The sequence below is a fragment of the Parambassis ranga genome, chromosome 7, assembly GCF_900634625.1.
Source record: "Parambassis ranga chromosome 7, fParRan2.1, whole genome shotgun sequence".
Taxonomy (NCBI): Eukaryota; Metazoa; Chordata; class Actinopteri; family Ambassidae; genus Parambassis; species Parambassis ranga.
Genome location: NC_041028.1, coordinates 17,077,097 through 17,095,878, shown reverse-complemented (window position 1 = coordinate 17,095,878; position 18,782 = coordinate 17,077,097). Strand labels below are relative to the sequence as shown.

Below are 18,782 nucleotides of genomic sequence, written 5' to 3'. Positions count from 1 at the left end.
TCCAAGCGTTGCAGCAATGCGTGTCTGCGTTATGTTCCATAGACAAAGAAAATGCATCAAAAAGCTGGAGAAATGTGTGCGTAAAGACGCTTAAAGTGTGGATGCGCTGAAGCTTATTAACAAAATACTAATTCTTCAAAACCCCTTACTTTAACAACATATGAAATATACACAAATTAACTTGTTATGGGTCAAATCAGTTATAGGTTTTGTTCATTTTATATATAGATATATATAAAAATCACAAGTGCGTACTGCTGTAGTGCTCGGAGGTGGAAACACAATGTAAGCACATGATGAATGAATGACTACATGATATGCATTGTTGCTGTGTGTCTTCGGTTTATTCTGCATGTTTGTATCACTTTATCACACTTCGTGTGCCTTTTTAAAATAAATACGCACTAAACAAGTGGGTGCAATACACGCAATGGTGGCATAGGGGTCAGGCTTGCGTGCAAGAAAGTGTCCACTCACATCCTTACTCCAATCACACCAACCCAAGCCACGCTACTTTCAAATAACATCTGCTCTTAGATTTTGACAACAATAGTTTTGCATATGACGTTTTATGCAGTTTCTGCCCCGGGGGTGGGGTGGAGGGGGGGGTCTCTACCTGTAGGGTGTATCCCCCTACTTGCTAACGCCTGGAGGAGAAGCGTGGAAGCTGAAAAACTGAGGGAGGGTATGATGGGTGTCTGTGTTCTTCGGTCACAAAAGGAAACCAACAGAAATCAAATGGCCCATCATTACCGTACAGGCAGTTTTAATATTCGCTTCTGCTTGATATAATATTTTATAACCAACATTGTGCGCTGCTTGGTTTGAAGCCAAAGTCTATTTGGTTCAGGGATCGTGCTGCGAGTTACTGATTTTAAATACAAACTGGTGACAACCCATCAAATGCCACTGCACTCAGGGGAACCACGCGCGCAGCACGCGCCACGGGGACCAGATGGCTGTCTGTTACAGAGCTCCCAACCCCACCAACCTCCAATTACGATCCCACCCCCCCACCCCCATCCCACAGAGGCATCCCGAGCAGCCCAGTCCCACAGTGGAGATCTACCAATCCCTCATGCGCTTACACACACACACGCACACACACACTGTTGCATATCCTCCTTTATTTCTACAAACTTTACACGCTCGACACATGATCTCCACGCAGTTTTGGCGTGGGTATCCCATCTGCATGCTTCTAATGGGTCGTTGTTGTGTCCAACTGAACCAAACCCCCCCACCCCTACACCCACTCACCCCGGTTTTACTCCGTGCTGCAATTGTCTTTAAGCTTGACTCATGGATATTTTAGCGTCCAAGCTTTCATAAAATGCGTCTTTATCAATAGCTGCATGGTGATGACGAAACACAAAGCTCAATCTGCTGATGGAGATGAAAGGTGTTTGTCTCAGGAACCATATTTCACGCGCGCAAGGTGCCCATGGTACATACTGACCTGAAAATCTTAACAATCGTGCAGATGACAGTAAACATGATATCAACACTAAACGACTATATACGCAAACATAGCAGCCCCACAAAGGCAAACAACTCTGCTGTTTTCTTCTATAACGAGTATTCTTTTGTTATTTTTGATAAAGATTTCCCAAAGGTTTCCCACCTTTGCCTTACTAATACAGCCAAATCCGTTTTATGAGTCGTTAGGGAGACAGTGAGAAAGCTGGAGGTGAATTATGTGCATTTCTCTGTTTTCCTCCAAGTGGGATTGTAAATATATAATCTGTAAATGTGAAGGTCAGCATGTTGATCTCGTGGTACTTCAACGAAGCCAAGCGGCCCTGAAATTGAGAGGCACACTTGCTGCACGCGCCCCTCACCGCCCCGCTGGGATGGAGGGATGATGGTGATGGAGGGAGGGGGTAGGTCTGTACTTCTCTGTGTTTCTCTTACGGTTAGAGTCCTCTCTTTTGTCTCTCCAAGCAAATTCGGCGTCGGCAACCCATCTGTGCAGGCCGGATAACAGGGAGCCTTTGTCTGAAAATGTACCGACACTTGATGGGAATTAAGATGGGATGCTGGGGAGGGGGGGGGGCAGTGACTTTTACCACAGCGTGATGTGAACAGGCGTTTTGCTTCATTCTCAAACAATGGAGAGCTCTAAGATCTAAGTCACCACACATCACTACCAGCAGACACAAAGTGTTTTACAGTTAAAAATAAAAGACAGGGTGTTGATTTAGTTGGTCCAAAGATCATGTCTTTCTCTCTTATTCTCTTATTCCTCTCAAAGTCCTAAAGCCACATGTACACACACAAAAAATCCAGTCAGAATTAGGAAGCAAAATATGCTCAAATATCATGACGGACATTTTAAGTTAACATTTCTTAGTATTAGGTGTGTTCATGTGTGTTTTCAAGCAGTGTTATGAGTTGTCTCTATTTGATCCAACTGCAAGTGAGTGTAATGTAGGATTCTTAGTCATTAAGGTCATGTATTAAAAGGCTAAAAAAGAAAAAACTTTTGCTGCCTCTCTGACAGTGACCCTACATCATGAAATAACAGTGTTGGATATTAGACATTGAAAGGAATTGTAATACAAAAAAAAACAAACACTCTGCCATCACTCGCTACACCTAGAGGCAGCAAAGTACTGTAAATACATGATGAAGCCAAAACCACGCACAAGAACAGGGTACAGCATTACTTATAAAATTCAACCTGCATGTCTTTCTAAGTCCATATGCAGTATGTTTTAGTACACTGAAACACCACACCTGGCGTTTGGACACTCTGGTAGTGAAACAATTGACATCTTGTCATTAACAACAAAGAATAAAAACAGAGCATAGTATGAGACCACAACTGCTTCGCTGGTTGGGTAAGTATGTAGTGTGGTAAGAGAACAAAGACAAAACCTCACACCACACGGTGATGATCACAACATTCATTTACAGTGTTTATGAAAATTCTGTGTGGCTAAGTCTGTCAGGCTTATCCAGACACTGCTACTTGATACCATTGTTCTTTGTAACACTCAAACTCTGACAGGTTGCACAGGGATCAAACATGAAAAAAACCTTGTCAAGACCAGCCACATGTTCTCTCCAAGATCAGGTCTGGGCTTTGACTCTGCTGCAGAGAAGCAACCCCACAGCATGATACTACCACCACCATGCATCACATGGGGGGATGGTATGTTCATCAGTTCTAACTGTTTGGTGGAGAAACATGGTTTATATGTGGTGGAGGACCTCAGTGGGTGGTGTGTGTGAAACTCACAAACAATAGCTCCAAATGTCTCCATACTTACATGTGTTGGTCTGACTGACTGTGTCTGGTATGTCTAATGACTATGAGACTACAGGGGGGCTGTGGTGCTGGGACAGGTGGACAGTCCATTGTTCTTGCTGGACACATGTGACTTGGAGTGAAACTGTGAGTGAATTGATGGAAGCTGCATTGTATGTGGCAGAAAGATGATGTCTGAGGCCACCAGCTCTGTTAAGGGAAGGTTTTTCCAGCTTAACATAGATGGCTTCCTTGACTCCTCTTTCAAACCATCTGTCCTCTCTGTCTAGGATGTGGACGTTGTTGTCCTCAAAGGAGTGTCCTTTCTGGACTGGGATGTCATGGTTGTCTTGTCTAACAGCCAAAAACTCAATTTTGGTGTCATCAAACTAAAGACATTTCTTACTGATGACTCTTACCACATGCCCTTAGGGTGGATTATGTGCAGATTTAGTATTTCTATAATAATGGTTTCTTGAATGGTGCCTTTCTCAGCTGAATAAGGCTCAGTTTCTCAGTTGTATGCAGAGTCTACCCCATCTCAGCTGAAGCTTTTAACCTCTTCAGAATAGTCTCAGGTGTCTTGGTGGCCTCCCTCACCAGTCTCCTTGCAGTCACTCAGTTTACGATGACCATCATATAACTTCTGCTTTTTAATAACCTTTGTTGTTTGGATTGATCTTCTGTCTTCATGATCTACTGTTCAAGACACACATATAATCACTGAGACACATTCACTGCACTCTGCTGATCTCCGTTTCACTAACAGTGAGACTCGACTATGTCATTCCCTTTAATGGGATGAATGATAATATAACACCACTTCTTTCACATCATATATTTTTCATTGTCTAGAGATCTGTTAGGGTAAACCTTCCATTGAATAATTTCTGCATTTATTAATGTTTCAGCTAATAACAAGCTGTTTAGTCCTGACTGATGGCAGTGAGCAGTGAGCCAAGAGGTGCTAGGCTTTATTGTCCAACACAACACATACTAAAACCTGGAGGGGTAGTGGTAAAAAATCCTCTTCCAGAAGGAAATAGTCAATCATGGTAAAGAGTATTTCCACATGCACAATGTAAATATAAACTTAAGGGACTTTAATCTTCTAGTGAGCATAAAGATTGGATTGCAAAAAAGGTCATGTGGTCAGATGAGCCTGTTCCAGAGTGATGAGAGCATCAGGGTAAGAGGTGGCTGAAGTGATGCCTACTGCCTTCTGTACATCCCTGTGGGGGAAGTGATTTGATCTGGGGTAGCATCAGTTGCTCAGGCCTGGGTAAGTAAAGTAAGTAAACTTTATTTATATAGCACCTTTCACAGATAGGATCACAAAGTGCTTTACAAAGTGCAGTTACAACCAAAATAACATATTAAAATGAAATAAAAACACAATTAAACCCAGTCATCTAAAAGCTTGTCTAAATAAAAATGTTTTCAGCTGCCGTTTAAAAGAATCAACAGAGTCAGCCACACAGATTGAGAGGGGCAGGGCTTGCCCATTTAAAGCTCTAAATGTTAGGGTTAAAATTTTAAAATCAATTCTGAATTTAATGGTGAGCCAGTGTAAAAAAGATAAAATCGGGGTAATGTGTGACCGTCTGTTTGATCCTCTTAAAAGCCTTGCAGCGGCATTCTGAACCAATTGCAGGCGTTTGAGTCCAGATTTGTTAAAACAAGTAAAAAGTGAATCGCAGAAATATAAACGACGAGATAAAAGCATGGATAATCATCTCTAGATCTGCAATTGACAACATTGGCCTTAATTTTGAGTGATTTCGAAGTTGAAAAAAACAGTTCTTTACAAGTTGTTTTGAGTGGCCATCAAGGGACAAAGATTAATCGAGCATAACTCCAAGATTCCTAAGACTTGGTTGAACTGATGTGCCCAGAGAACCAAGGTGGGGAGTGATGATGACAGGAAGTTTCTCATCTGAGGCCAACACAAGAGTCTCTGTTTTGTCATCGTTTAGTTGTAGGCAGTTTGCTGCTAGCCAGTTTTTGATGCAAGATACACAATTTATCAGTTCTTGTAGCCGATCTAACTCTGTGTCTTTAAAAGAACAATACAACTAGATATTATCAGCATAAAAGTGATAAAACACATTTTTAAAAGCACTTAGTGCTTTTAAAAGTGGACCAAGTGGACTAAGTGGACCAAGAACAGAACCCTGAGGAACACCGCAGGACACATCAGACATGATGTTATTAACAAGAACAGCAAAAGTTCTGTCACTGGATTCAATGATACATCATGTGGCCGAAATAAAAAGAGGTCATCAAGAAAAAACACATTGTTGTCTCGAAAAGTAGCAACAAAATCCGCCCAATCTACACAAAATAACTTAACACCAGTTCAGGTTTGTGGAACTGAGGAGCTCCCTGCGTATCTGGAGCACCACAGAGGACTGCCCTGTCTCCGTTCATGTTCACTCTGCACACCTCTGGTGTGTAAGAGACAGGCAACAGGTTGACAGCTTTGTGAAGTGATACCACCTGCTGCTAAAGCTGAATGAATCTAAGAAGATTTTGCTGCCCAGATATGTAAACTCATCATAAGACTGGAAGCATCATTGGACAGAACATGGTGACATTTCAGTCAGGTCACTACACAAACTGCTCTCCATCATGGATAATCCATCCCACACGCTCCACAAAACTCTGCGGAGACAGAGGAGCTGTTTCATACAGACTGCCAGAAATACATACCTCGCACCCCATATATATATATATATATATATATATATATATATATATATATATATATATATATATATATATATATATATATATATATATATATATATATATATATCTATATATATATATATATATATATATATATATATATATATATATATATATATATATCTATATATATATATATATATATATATATATAGGGGTGCGAGGTATGTTATTTCTGGCAGTCTGTATGAAACAGCTCCTCTGTCTCCGCAGAGTTTTGTGGAGCGTGTGGGATGGATTATCCATGATGGAGAGCAGTTTGTGTAGTGACCTGACTGAAATGTCACCATGTTCTGTCCAATGATGCTTCCAGTCTTATGATGAGTTTACATATCTGGGCAGCAAAATCTTCTTAGATTCATTCAGCTTTAGCAGCAGGTGGTATCACTTCACAAAGCTGTCAACCTGTTGCCTGTCTCTTACACACCAGAGGTGTGCAGAGTGAACATGAACGGAGACAGGGCAGTCCTCTGTGGTGCTCCAGATACGCAGGGAGCTCCTCAGTTCCACAAACCTGAACTGGTGTTAAGTTATTTGTGTAGATTGGGCGGATTTTGTTGCTACTTTTCGAGACAACAATGTGTTTTTTCTTGATGACCTCTTTTTATTTCGGCCACATGATGTATCATTGAATCCAGTGACAGAACTTTTGCTGTTCTTGTTAATAACATCATGTCTGATGTGTCCTGCGGTGTTCCTCAGGGTTCTGTTCTTGGTCCACTTAGTCCACTTGGTCCACTTTTAAAAGCACTAAGTGCTTTTAAAAATGTGTTTTATCACTTTTGCTGATAATATCTAGTTGTATTGTTCTTTTAAAGACACAGAGTTAGATCGGCTACAAGAACTGATAAATTGTGTATCTTGCATCAAAAACTGGCTAGCAGCAAACTGCCTACAACTAAACGATGACAAAACAGAGACTCTTGTGTTGGCCTCAGATGAGAAACTTCCTGTCATCATCACTCCCCACCTTGGTTCTCTGGGCACATCAGTTCAACCAAGTCTTAGGAATCTTGGAGTTATGCTCGATTAATCTTTGTCCCTTGATGGCCACTCAAAACAACTTGTAAAGAACTGTTTTTTTCAACTTCGAAATCACTCAAAATTAAGGCCAATGTTGTCAATTGCAGATCTAGAGATGATTATCCATGCTTTTATCTCGTCTCGTTTATATTTCTGCGATTCACTTTTTACTTGTTTTAACAAATCTGGACTCAAACGCCTGCAATTGGTTCAGAATGCCGCTGCAAGGCTTTTAAGAGGATCAAACAGACGGTCACACATTACCCCGATTTTATCTTTTTTACACTGGCTCACCATTAAATTCAGAATTGATTTTAAAATTTTAACCCTAACATTTAGAGCTTTAAATGGGCAAGCCCTGCCCCTCTCAATCTGTGTGGCTGACTCTGTTGATTCTTTTAAACGGCAGCTGAAAACATTTTTATTTAGACAAGCTTTTAGATGACTGGGTTTAATTGTGTTTTTATTTCATTTTAATATGTTATTTGGTTGTAACTGCACTTTGTAAAGCACTTTGTGATCCTATCTGTGAAAGGTGCTATATAAATAAAGTTTACTTACTTTACTTACCCAGGCCTGAGCAACTGATGCTACCCCAGATCAAATCACTTCCCCCACAGGGATGTACAGAAGGCAGTAGGCATCACTTCAGCCACCTCTTACCCTGATGCTCTCATCACTCTGGAAACAGGCTCATCTGACCACATGACCTTTTTTGCAATCCAATCTTTATGCTCACTAGAAGATTAAAGTCCCTTAAGTTTATATTTACATTGTGCATGTGGAAATACTCTTTACCATGATTGACTATTTCCTTCTGGAAGAGGATTTTTTACCATACCCCTCCAGGTTTTAGTATGTGTTTGTTGGCCAATAAAGCCTAGCACCTCTTGGCTCACTGCTCACTGCCATTCAGTCAGGACTAAACAGCTTGTTATTAGCTGAAACATTAATAAATGCAGAAATTATTCAATGGAAGGTTTACCCTAACAGATCTATAGACATATGAAAATATATGATGTGAAAGAAGTGGTGTTCTATTATCATTCATCCCATTAAAGGGAATGACCTAGTCGAGTCTCACTGTTAGTGAAACGGAGATCAGCAGAGTGCAGTGCAATGTGTCTCAGTGATATATGTGTGTCTTGAACAGTAGATCATGAAGACAGAAGATCAATCCAAACAACAAAAGGTATTAAAAAGCAGAAGTTATATGATGGTCATCGTAAACTGAGTGACTGCAAGGAGACTGGTGAGGGAGGCCACCAAGACACCTGAGACTATTCTGAAGAGGTTAAAAGCTTCAGCTGCAGAGATGGGGTAGACTCTGCATACAACTGAGAAACTGAGCCTTATTCAGCTGAGAAAGGCACCATTCAAGAAACCATTATTATAGAAATACTAAATCTGCACATAATCCACCCTAAGGGCATGTGGTAAGAGTCATCAGTAAGAAATGTCTTTAGTTTGATGACACCAAAATTGAGTTTTGGCTGTTAGACAAGACAACCATGACATCCCAGTCCAGAAAGGACACTCCTTTGAGGACAACAACGTCCACATCCTAGACAGAGAGGACAGATGGTTTGAAAGAGGAGTCAAGGAAGCCATCTATGTTAAGCTGGAAAAACCTTCCCTTAACAGAGCTGGTGGCCTCAGACATCATCTTTCCTGCCACATACAATGCAGCTTCCATCAATTCACTCACAGTTTCACTCCAAGTCACATGTGTCCAGCAAGAACAATGGACTGTCCACCCTGTCCCAGCACCACAGCCCCCCTGTAGTCTCATAGTCATTAGACATACCAGACACAGTCAGTCAGACCAACACATGTAAGTATGGAGACATTTGGAGCTATTGTTTGTGAGTTTCACACACACCCACCCCACTGAGGTCCTCCACCACATATAAACCATGTTTCTCCACCAAACAGTTAGAACTGATGAACATACCATCCCCCCATGTGATGCATGGTGGTGGTAGTATCATGCTGTGGGGTTGCTTCTCTGCAGCAGAGTCAAAGCCCAGACCTGATCTTGGAGAGAGAACATGTGGCTGGTCTTGACAAGGTTTTTTTTTCATGTTTGATCCCTGTGCAACCTGTCAGAGTTTGAGTGTTACAAAGAACAATGGTATCAAGTAGCAGTGTCTGGATAAGCCTGACAGACTTAGCCACACAGAATTTTCATAAACACTGTAAATGAATGTTGTGATCATCACCGTGTGGTGTGAGGTTTTGTCTTTGTTCTCTTACCACACTACATACTTACCCAACCAGCGAAGCAGTTGTGGTCTCATACTATGCTCTGTTTTTTTATTCTTTGTTGTTAATGACAAGATGTCAATTGTTTCACTACCAGAGTGTCCAAACGCCAGGTGTGGTGTTTCAGTGTACTAAAACATACTGCATATGGACTTAGAAAGACATGCAGGTTGAATTTTATAAGTATGCTGTACCCTGTTCTTGTGCGTGGTTTTGGCTTCATCATGTATTTACAGTACTTTGCTGCCTCTAGGTGTAGCGAGTGATGGCAGAGTGTTTGTTTTTTTTTTGTATTACAATTCCTTTCAATGTCTAATATCCAACACTGTTATTTCATGATGTAGGGTCACTGTCAGAGAGGCAGCAAAAGTTTTTTCTTTTTTAGCCTTTTAATACATGACCTTAATGACTAAGAATCCTACATTACACTCACTTGCAGTTGGATCAAATAGAGACAACTCATAACACTGCTTGAAAACACACATGAACACACCTAATACTAAGAAATGTTAACTTAAAATGTCCGTCATGATATTTGAGCATATTTTGCTTCCTAATTCTGACTGGATTTTTTGTGTGTGTACATGTGGCTTTAGGACTTGAGAGGAATAAGAGAATAAGAGAGAAAGACATGATCTTTGGACCAACTAAATCAACACCCTGTCTTTTATTTTTAAACTGTAAAACACTTTGTGTCTGCTGGTAGTGATGTGTGGTGACTTAGATCTTAGAGCTCTCCATTGTTTGAGAATGAAGCAAAACGCCCTGTTCACATCACGCTGTGGTAAAAGTCACTGCCCCCCCCCCCCCTCCCCAGCATCCCATCTTAATTCCCATCAAGTGTCGGTACATTTTCAGACAAAGGCTCCCTGTTATCCGGCCTGCACAGATGGGTTGCCGACGCCGAATTTGCTTGGAGAGACAAAAGAGAGGACTCTAACCGTAAGAGAAACACAGAGAAGTACAGACCTACCCCCTCCTCCCTCCATCACCATCATCCCTCCATCCCAGCGGGGCGGTGAGGGGCGCGTGCAGCAAGTGTGCCTCTCAATTTCAGGGCCGCTTGGCTTCGTTGAAGTACCACGAGATCAACATGCTGACCTTCACATTTACAGATTATATATTTACAATCCACTTGGAGGGAAAACAGAGAAATGCACATAATTCACCTCCAGCTTTCTCACTGTCTCCCTAACGACTCATAAAACGGATTTGGCTGTATTAGTAAGGCAAAGGTGGGAAACCTTTGGGAAATCTTTATCAAAAATACAAAAGAATACTCGTTATAGAAGAAAACAGCAGAGTTGTTTGCCTTTGTGGGGCTGCTATGTTTGCGTATATAGTCGTTTAGTGTGTGATTATCATGTTTACTGTCATCTGCACGATTGTTAAGATTTTCAGGTCAGTATGTACCATGGGCACCTTGCGCGCGTGAAATATGGTTCCTGAGACAAACACCTTTCATCTCCATCAGCAGATTGAGCTTTGTGTTTCGTCATCACCATGCAGCTATTGATAAAGACGCATTTTATGAAAGCTTGGACGCTAAAATATCCATGAGTCAAGCTTAAAGACAATTGCAGCACGGAGTAAACCGGGGTGAGTGGGTGTAGGGGTGGGGGGTTTGGTTCAGTTGGACACAACAACGACCCATTAGAAGCATGCAGATGGGATACCCACGCCAAAACTGCGTGGAGATCATGTGTCGAGCGTGTAAAGTTTGTAGAAATAAAGGAGGATATGCAACAGTGTGTGTGTGTGCGTGTGTGTGTGTAAGCGCATGAGGGATTGGTAGATCTCCACTGTGGGACTGGGCTGCTCGGGATGCCTCTGTGGGATGGGGGTGGGGGGTGGGATCGTAATTGGAGGTTGGTGGGGTTGGGAGCTCTGTAACAGACAGCCATCTGGTCCCCGTGGCGGCGTGCTGCGCGCGTGGTTCCCCTGAGTGCAGTGGCATTTGATGGGTTGTCACCAGTTTGTATTTAAAATCAGTAACTCGCAGCACGATCCCTGAACCAAATAGACTTTGGCTTCAAACCAAGCAGCGCACAATGTTGGTTATAAAATATTATATCAAGCAGAAGCGAATATTAAAACTGCCTGTACGGTAATGATGGGCCATTTGATTTCTGTTGGTTTCCTTTTGTGACCGAAGAACACAGACACCCATCATACCCTCCCTCAGTTTTTCAGCTTCCACGCTTCTCCTCCAGGCGTTAGCAAGTAGGGGGATACACCCTACAGGTAGAGACCCCCCCCTCCACCCCCACCCCCGGGGCAGAAACTGCATAAAACGTCATATGCAAAACTATTGTTGTCAAAATCTAAGAGCAGATGTTATTTGAAGTAGCGTGGCTTGGGTTGGTGTGATTGGAGTAAGGATGTGAGTGGACACTTTCTTGCACGCAAGCCTGACCCCTATGCCACCATTGCGTGTATTGCACCCACTTGTTTAGTGCGTATTTATTTTAAAAAGGCACACGAAGTGTGATAAAGTGATACAAACATGCAGAATAAACCGAAGACACACAGCAACAATGCATATATCATGTAGTCATTCATTCATCATGTGCTTACATTGTGTTTCCACCTCCGAGCACTACAGCAGTACGCACTTGTGATTTTTTTATATATATCTATATATAAAATGAACAAAACCTATAACTGATTTGACCCATAACAAGTTAATTTGTGTATATTTCATATGTTGTTAAAGTAAGGGTTTTGAAGAATTAGTATTTTGTTAATAAGCTTCAGCGCATCCACACTTTAAGCGTCTTTACGCACACATTTCTCCAGCTTTTTGATGCATTTTCTTTGTCTATGGAACATAACGCAGACACGCATTGCTGCAACGCTTGGATTAAAGGTAGAAGACAGATGGTTATCTGACTAAATTTGATGCTTTTGTGTTGTTTTCGTCGAATACTGTCCAGTCCAAATCGTATTGTGTTGGCTTGGGGGCGTACCCGTGACGCACGGAAACTGACGCCACGGACCTGGATATATAGCGCTGCTCTTGGCCGTTAGAGACACTTCTTCTCCGAAATCGGTTCTGAACACTCTTGTGGCTACAGGACAACAAAGAACATGTCTCCAAACACTGCTTGTGAAGCTCTCCAGGCTTTTTCTCCAATGCTAACGGTTGCGAAAAGAAAGGAGGCTCTTGAACTAAGAAAGGTAAGCGAAGAGACTGATTGTTTTTTTTTACTATCTTAATACTTTTTCGTTTGTATTTTATACATAGTGTGATGCATGAATACTAAATGCTATGTGTCTTTTTCAGACTATGAAACCACTGATGGAAAAGAGAAGGCGCGCCCGTATCAATGACAGCCTTAACCACCTGAAAAGTCTCATCCTCCCCCTCACAGGCAGAGATGTAAGTTATTAAATTTACAATTGTCTGTATCCATTTTCAGATGCAACGAGTTAAAATGAACTCAGTATTTAGGTTCATATGAATAACACTTGCTTTTATTTTCTGCAGAAAGCTCGTTACTCCAAGCTGGAGAAAGCCGACATCCTGGAAATGACTGTGAGGTTCCTTAGAGACATCCCTCCTGTCAACACAAAAAGTGAGTAATGTTTCGGCTCCTTTAACATGTTTTACAAATAAATGCATAAACTGCGGAGCATTTAGTGTTGTAGAACACATCAAACTAACAGTCCATTGTCTTTTCAGATCCCGCAGACAGTTACAGAGATGGCTACAAAGCCTGCCTCCAGCGCGTCTCCGCTCTGCTTCCCTAAAACCAGCCTGGACCAAGACGCGTGCCAGCGGGTCAACGACTTCGTCCAGCAGTCCATGTCCACCACTGTCACACCAACCTGCCGAAACTGCTGCGCTCAGACCTCCAAGACCTTTCCACAGATCCAGCAGAAACTCCTGGGTCTCAGATCCAGCCTGGAGAGCCAGTCCCGCAGGCAGCGGCGCATTGGCGCCCAGCCGTGCGTCAGGCCCGCAGCCTGTTTGGCGGTGCAGTGTGGAGGCCTTGGTAAATTATGACGACCCAAGATCCCCAACGCTGAGAAAAGACTGTAATATATTTAATATGTAGGAAACATTTGAGATAGTATCACTTGTAAATAATGAATTACCGTTTCGTTTACGTTGCTGATAATTCGTATTATTGAGTATTATATACTTGAGTTTTGCGCACGAGTCTGTTGTCCGTATAAGTTGACAAGTTTAGACAGTCGTATTTTTTTAAAAATCTGCATGTATGTATACGTGAAATATTTAGTCCCTCGTTGTGGGCTAAATGATTAAGGGCCACTGAAACAGCCCTGTAAGACCCAAGGGTCGTTTTATGTATGAATTTGCACAACAGACGTCAGAGTCCTGAGTCTGTGCAGATGATCTTTGTAGACATCAAGTGTCTCAGGAAGTATCTCTGTTAGGATGGATATTTGTTTTTGCTATTGACAGCAAATGTTGTATATATGTACACAAATAAAACTGCGATGTCGTGGTTAGATGTTGCTCATTTTTGTTTTTTTTTTGTGTGTTTGCACATTATGTTGAGGGTGTTTCTACTCATGTGAAAGTTGACCCGGAATGTCCTCTGTGAGATGAACACTTTGATAGTTGAATGGCTGAATTCGGTCAATGTATGCTGAAGATACGCTGCGTCAAAAAACGTACGGAAGAATAAAAAAGAAGAAGAAGAAGAAGAAGAAACCCTAACCCTAACCCTAACCCTAGCAACGGCAAACTAATAAACAAAAACACCCAAGGCAGGTTGCCGTGCGTAAAATACAAACAAAAAAACAACTGCAATCAATGGTGACGTTCCATTCCTTATATGGAAACACGCGTCTGTCTGATAACCAGTAAAGATGTGACACCTCATGTCTGAACAAAAGCGGTATTTTGCGGTCAAGCGCGCCCACGTCAGGCAGCCATTCATAAAAACCTCCCTTGTGGATTTAGTTTGATCAAATGCGGTCTCTGCTGCCCTCCTCCGACACATGCAGGTACTGATTATTCTTCATTCTCATCCAGTTATAGTTACTTCTTGGAAATCCAGCAGGAAATTAAACCGGTGTGGTTTCCCCCCATTCAGCGTCATTTCAGAAGAAAATATTTGAAAAAACCAATGAGTCATTGCTGCGATGTCTATAAAGTGTGTAATTTTCCTCTAAATGAGTCATTTACCAAAGACGCTGTGACTACAGCAGCCGGCGGAGGCCAGAGGAGTCCGTTTCCCGGCACAGCACACAGAAAATCTCGCTGCAACACGAGACCAACAATCCCCGAGAGCTTATCATCCCCATTTCAACCATGTCGGCGCCGCGGACACACAAAGCAGCATCCCCCCCTCTGCTATGCAGGTAGGATGTTTATATACCTAACGGTATCACACGCGCAGCTAACATACACGCGCTGATAACGTGTTGTTAATCGACAAATGACGAGAACGGCGCGGCTGGCGGCGTCGTTGCGTGAGCGTTCCTCACCGGGCGGACGATGGCACAGATAATCCGCTTCAGGTCCCGTTATAACACGGCGCACACAGCGCACTTTCTGCACAGGCACATCGCATGCCGGCGACGCCGTGTAAGGATTGGTTTGTGTGAAATAAGACGTTCTGGGGCTGTTTGCTGAGAGCTCCCGGTGTCATGTGAGCAGCATTCGCGTTGCATGTAAAGACCTCAGGGCGCGCGGATCGGCCAAGGACAACGGGCTGAAGGATGGCCATCATCAGACCGGAACACAATATGTCTTATCCTCTGACGGGAATTTCACTCTTGCGCTGTAGTTTATAAAATACCAGGATCCGAATAAGATCTATATTGTTGTGTAGGACTTGTGAGGTAGGCCTGTAGGTTATGGTTTAGTTAGTTAAGCAGAATCGTCTTTGAGTAGCCTGACATGAGAGAAACAGGGACCTTCCCATGAACAAACAGGGCTCTGATAGCTTTATCCTATACACTTTGAATGTTCCAAAGACAATCAAAACAAATCATAAAATTTGCCAGAATAAAAACATGCCTTTAAAAATGTCTTAAGTTCTTAGATGTGTAAAACTGGGCAGCATGGGCAGAACACAGAAAAGAGGATGTAACACTAGTCTAGTATCCTTAGAATAAAAGTGTTAAAAGTGCTGGAAGTTGCTTTTTAGAAACCTGGATGTAAATGCAGTATGTTGTCTGTTGATATGTACAGTTTATCATAGGTGCTGTGATGGAAACTTAACTTCTCATATCATACTGCAAATGTTATATAACTTGATCAATGCTGTGGCTGCCATTTGATTTGAAACACCTGTGCTCTGTTATTATGTATAATTAAGATTAAGATTAAGAAACCTTTATTAGTCCCACAATGGGGAAATTGCATATTATTTATTTATTTATTAATTTATTTAATATACACGGATCAAAAAAAAAATAAAGGCAACACTAAAATAACACCTCCTAGATCTCACTGAATGAAATGTTGAAAAGTCTTCATTCATTACATAGTGGAATACATTGAGACAAAATAACATAAAATGATCAATGTAAATCAAAATTATTAACCCATGAAGGTCTGGATTTGGAACCATACTCAAAATAAAAGTGGAAAATCACATTACAGGCTGATCCAACTTGAGTGGAAGTTCCTCAAGACAAGTCAGAATGAGGCTCAGTAGTGTGTGTGGTCTGCACGTGCCTGTATGACCTCCCTATAACACCTTGGCATGCTCCTGATGAGGCGGTGGATGTTCTCCTGAGGGATCTCCTCCCAGACCTGGATTAAAGCATCAGTCCACTCCTGGACAGTCTGACACCGCCTCATGCTACCTCTAGGGGTGAGAGCACTGACAAAATGCAAAAGTGTTCAAACATCAGGCAGAAAGGATGAGAGCAGAGAACTGGTCTGTGGTCAGCACCTTATAGGGCTGTCTTGATAACTGCCTCATTTCCACCTGTTGTCTGTTCCATTTGCACAACAGCAGCTGAAACTGATTCACAATCAGTGTTGATCCTAACTGGACAGGCTGGTTTCCCAGAATGTTGCACCATCAAGTTAGACTCACCGGTGACTCCCACATGATGGGTCAAGGGGTTAAGAGGCCTGCAGCATCTCCTGCTGAAGGAGGCGGGTGCACATGTGTGTGTGTGAGTCTTTCGCTTTCTCTCTTTCCAAACCATGGCACTGGTGAGGTGCAGTGGGCCTCTGGTGTCGTTTGGCCTGTGCAAACATGCATTGGTGACACAGAGATGTGTATACAAATGCTTGTATTACCTGGTAATTCATGTATGCTTGTTTTGCTGAAAGAAAAAGCTCCTCCACACTATTCAGTGGCTCTCCCCTTGCTGTCAGTGCTGGGGACAGAAATGGCTCTAACGTTTGGTTTTCTGAAGCTGGTTCACAGTTTTCTCCGCTGTTCCTCTCGCCTCAGGTAACATGACTTGTTTACTGTCTAAGAATAGGTAGAAGCTTGAGAAGATCAGAACAAACTGGTGTAGTTTGTCTTTGTTGTTGATGTGCTTTGGTGCGTGTAGTACTGATGTAATGATTTGAATCTGTGCTTCAGTGTCAAACCAACTTCCTACTGACTATTAGCTGGTTTGCATTGGTAGGAAGTGCTTTTGTATTTACTGTGTTGACTGATGAGGAGCAGCCCTCACTGATTACTGATCACAGCAAAATGTATTTACACCGGGGCGGTTTCTGGCTCTTTAATGGAAAAGGGGTCCCCTTTGTGGACCCTCTGAAACCCTGGAATGTCATGTGCTGCTGTATTGTTGTTAAAAAACATTCTTTTGAGTCTTATGTAGTGTCTCAGGACATCTTGATAAGTTATAGTCTGAGCTATTTCCTGCTCTGCCTGTCAGCTGTGACACTCCAACCTCCATGTGACGGTGAGAGATTTACTGGCTGTGTGTTAGGATCCAGTTTGACCGGTCATGACGTCTACTGCACCGTTTGCATCCACATTCAAAATCTCAGCAGCCGTGAATGTAGATGTCATAGTGAAAGGAAGTCAGACAGAGAGTGAGACAGGCAGAGTGTAAACATGAGTTGCTTTAGACCTCGGAGCAGCATGCCTGATGGTGAGGTGTATATGACGGAAGCGGCGCTGGCAAAACGACAAGCTAGACTGCAAGGCAACCACGCTCAGCAAGGCTCCAAATATGAATTCACCAGGTACTTTAACTTTGACACACACACATATATCCCTTTATTTGAGGAATCTTACAGACATAGTTTTCTCTCAATCATCACTTATCATCATTTATCTACATCCTGGCCACTGTATTTATTATTGTCTCACTTTATTATAGGTGGCTTAAGCGAGAGAGTGAATGATAGCATGCTGTTATGGTTCTAAATAGTTAAATATTTCCCCCTGGAAAATAGTAGTCATGTGTAGTAGACCATAGGCCCTGTATGTTGCGGTTATAGTTTTTTATTTATATTTTCTTGTTAGTTTTATTGATATTGTATTGTATTTTTACTTAGAGCTGCTGTATCTCATTGTTTTTACCAAACAATTACAATAAAAACCTATATTCTATTCTATTCTATTCTATTCTATTCTATTCTATTCTATTCTATTAGTAATACTACATAATAATAGTTATAATAGTAAATATTCCGGAGACTATCTTTGTGTGAGGTGTCTTTCGTTCTGTCATTGGTCATTTGTGTTTGCAATCACATATTTCCACACAGAGGAAGTCATCTGTGATGTCACTTATACCAAGGAATTATTTCAGTTTGGTAGCAGCTGCAGTCATGAGATTGTGTGCTTCAGACATGACTAATGCACAGGAAACACCCATTCTGTGCTCACAGTGTGACCAGTTAGAGCTCAGTGCAGCCATTGTTTTGTGGTTTGTTTGTGATGTATGCACAGTAGAAGTTTTCGGTGTCACTGTTAAGGCTAAGAGAAGCAGCACATTTACATGATGGCACAGATAACTGCACACGGACACAGAGAGGTTCCCAACACAGTGTGCTTGCTAGCTCATGAGTGACTATCTAGAATCATATCACATAGATCTTAAGATCTATGTCTATATGATCTATGTCTCAAGAGCTCAAATAGTTTTCCTAGTCAGCACAGATTATAATCTGTAGGTTATTTTTTTGGGTTTTGACTGTCTCAGGGTTTGTGTTAAATGAGTGATCTGTTCATTAATGATTGGTATGTGTGTATAAGAAGCTAATCACACTCCTCATGATCTCCACAGTCATGCTAACCCGCTCTTCTTCTACTGCAGGATCATGCGGCCAGATGATGCCAACATTATGGGCACCGTTCATGGCGGCATCATCCTCAAGATGATAGAGGAGGCTGGATGCATCATCAGTACGCGACACTGCAACACACAGAACGGGGTAAGAGAGAAGAAACACATTCATTTATGAGATACGTCACTCCACAATAAAAGTTTATTGACAGCATTTAAGTCAACTTGTTTGTTTTTTTTTCTCGATTAGTTAATGCCACACCCAGACCTGTTTGTCTTGTTACTGTCATGGTTTCAC

General features: G+C 42.0%; 1 protein-coding gene and 1 pseudogene across 2 annotated transcripts in view; both read left to right on the top strand.

Annotated features, from left to right (window-relative positions):
- Positions 1-12,348: 12,348 nt before the first annotated feature.
- On the top strand, positions 12,349-13,294 carry LOC114438914 (transcription factor HES-2-like; annotated as a pseudogene).
- Positions 13,295-14,390: 1,096 nt separating this feature from the next.
- Positions 14,391-18,782, top strand: part of acot7 (acyl-CoA thioesterase 7) — a 34,835-nt gene continuing 30,443 nt past the window's right edge. Inside the window, exons 1-2 of one of the 2 annotated variants that reach the window (XM_028410586.1) lie at positions 14,391-14,629; positions 18,515-18,632. In XM_028410586.1, coding sequence (XP_028266387.1) covers positions 14,580-14,629; positions 18,515-18,632 — 168 coding nt within the window. In that variant the 5' untranslated portion in view covers positions 14,391-14,579. Of the gene's footprint in view, positions 14,630-17,251; positions 17,436-18,514; positions 18,633-18,782 lie in introns of those variants that run through there. The other variant, XM_028410585.1, reaches the window with a different exon arrangement.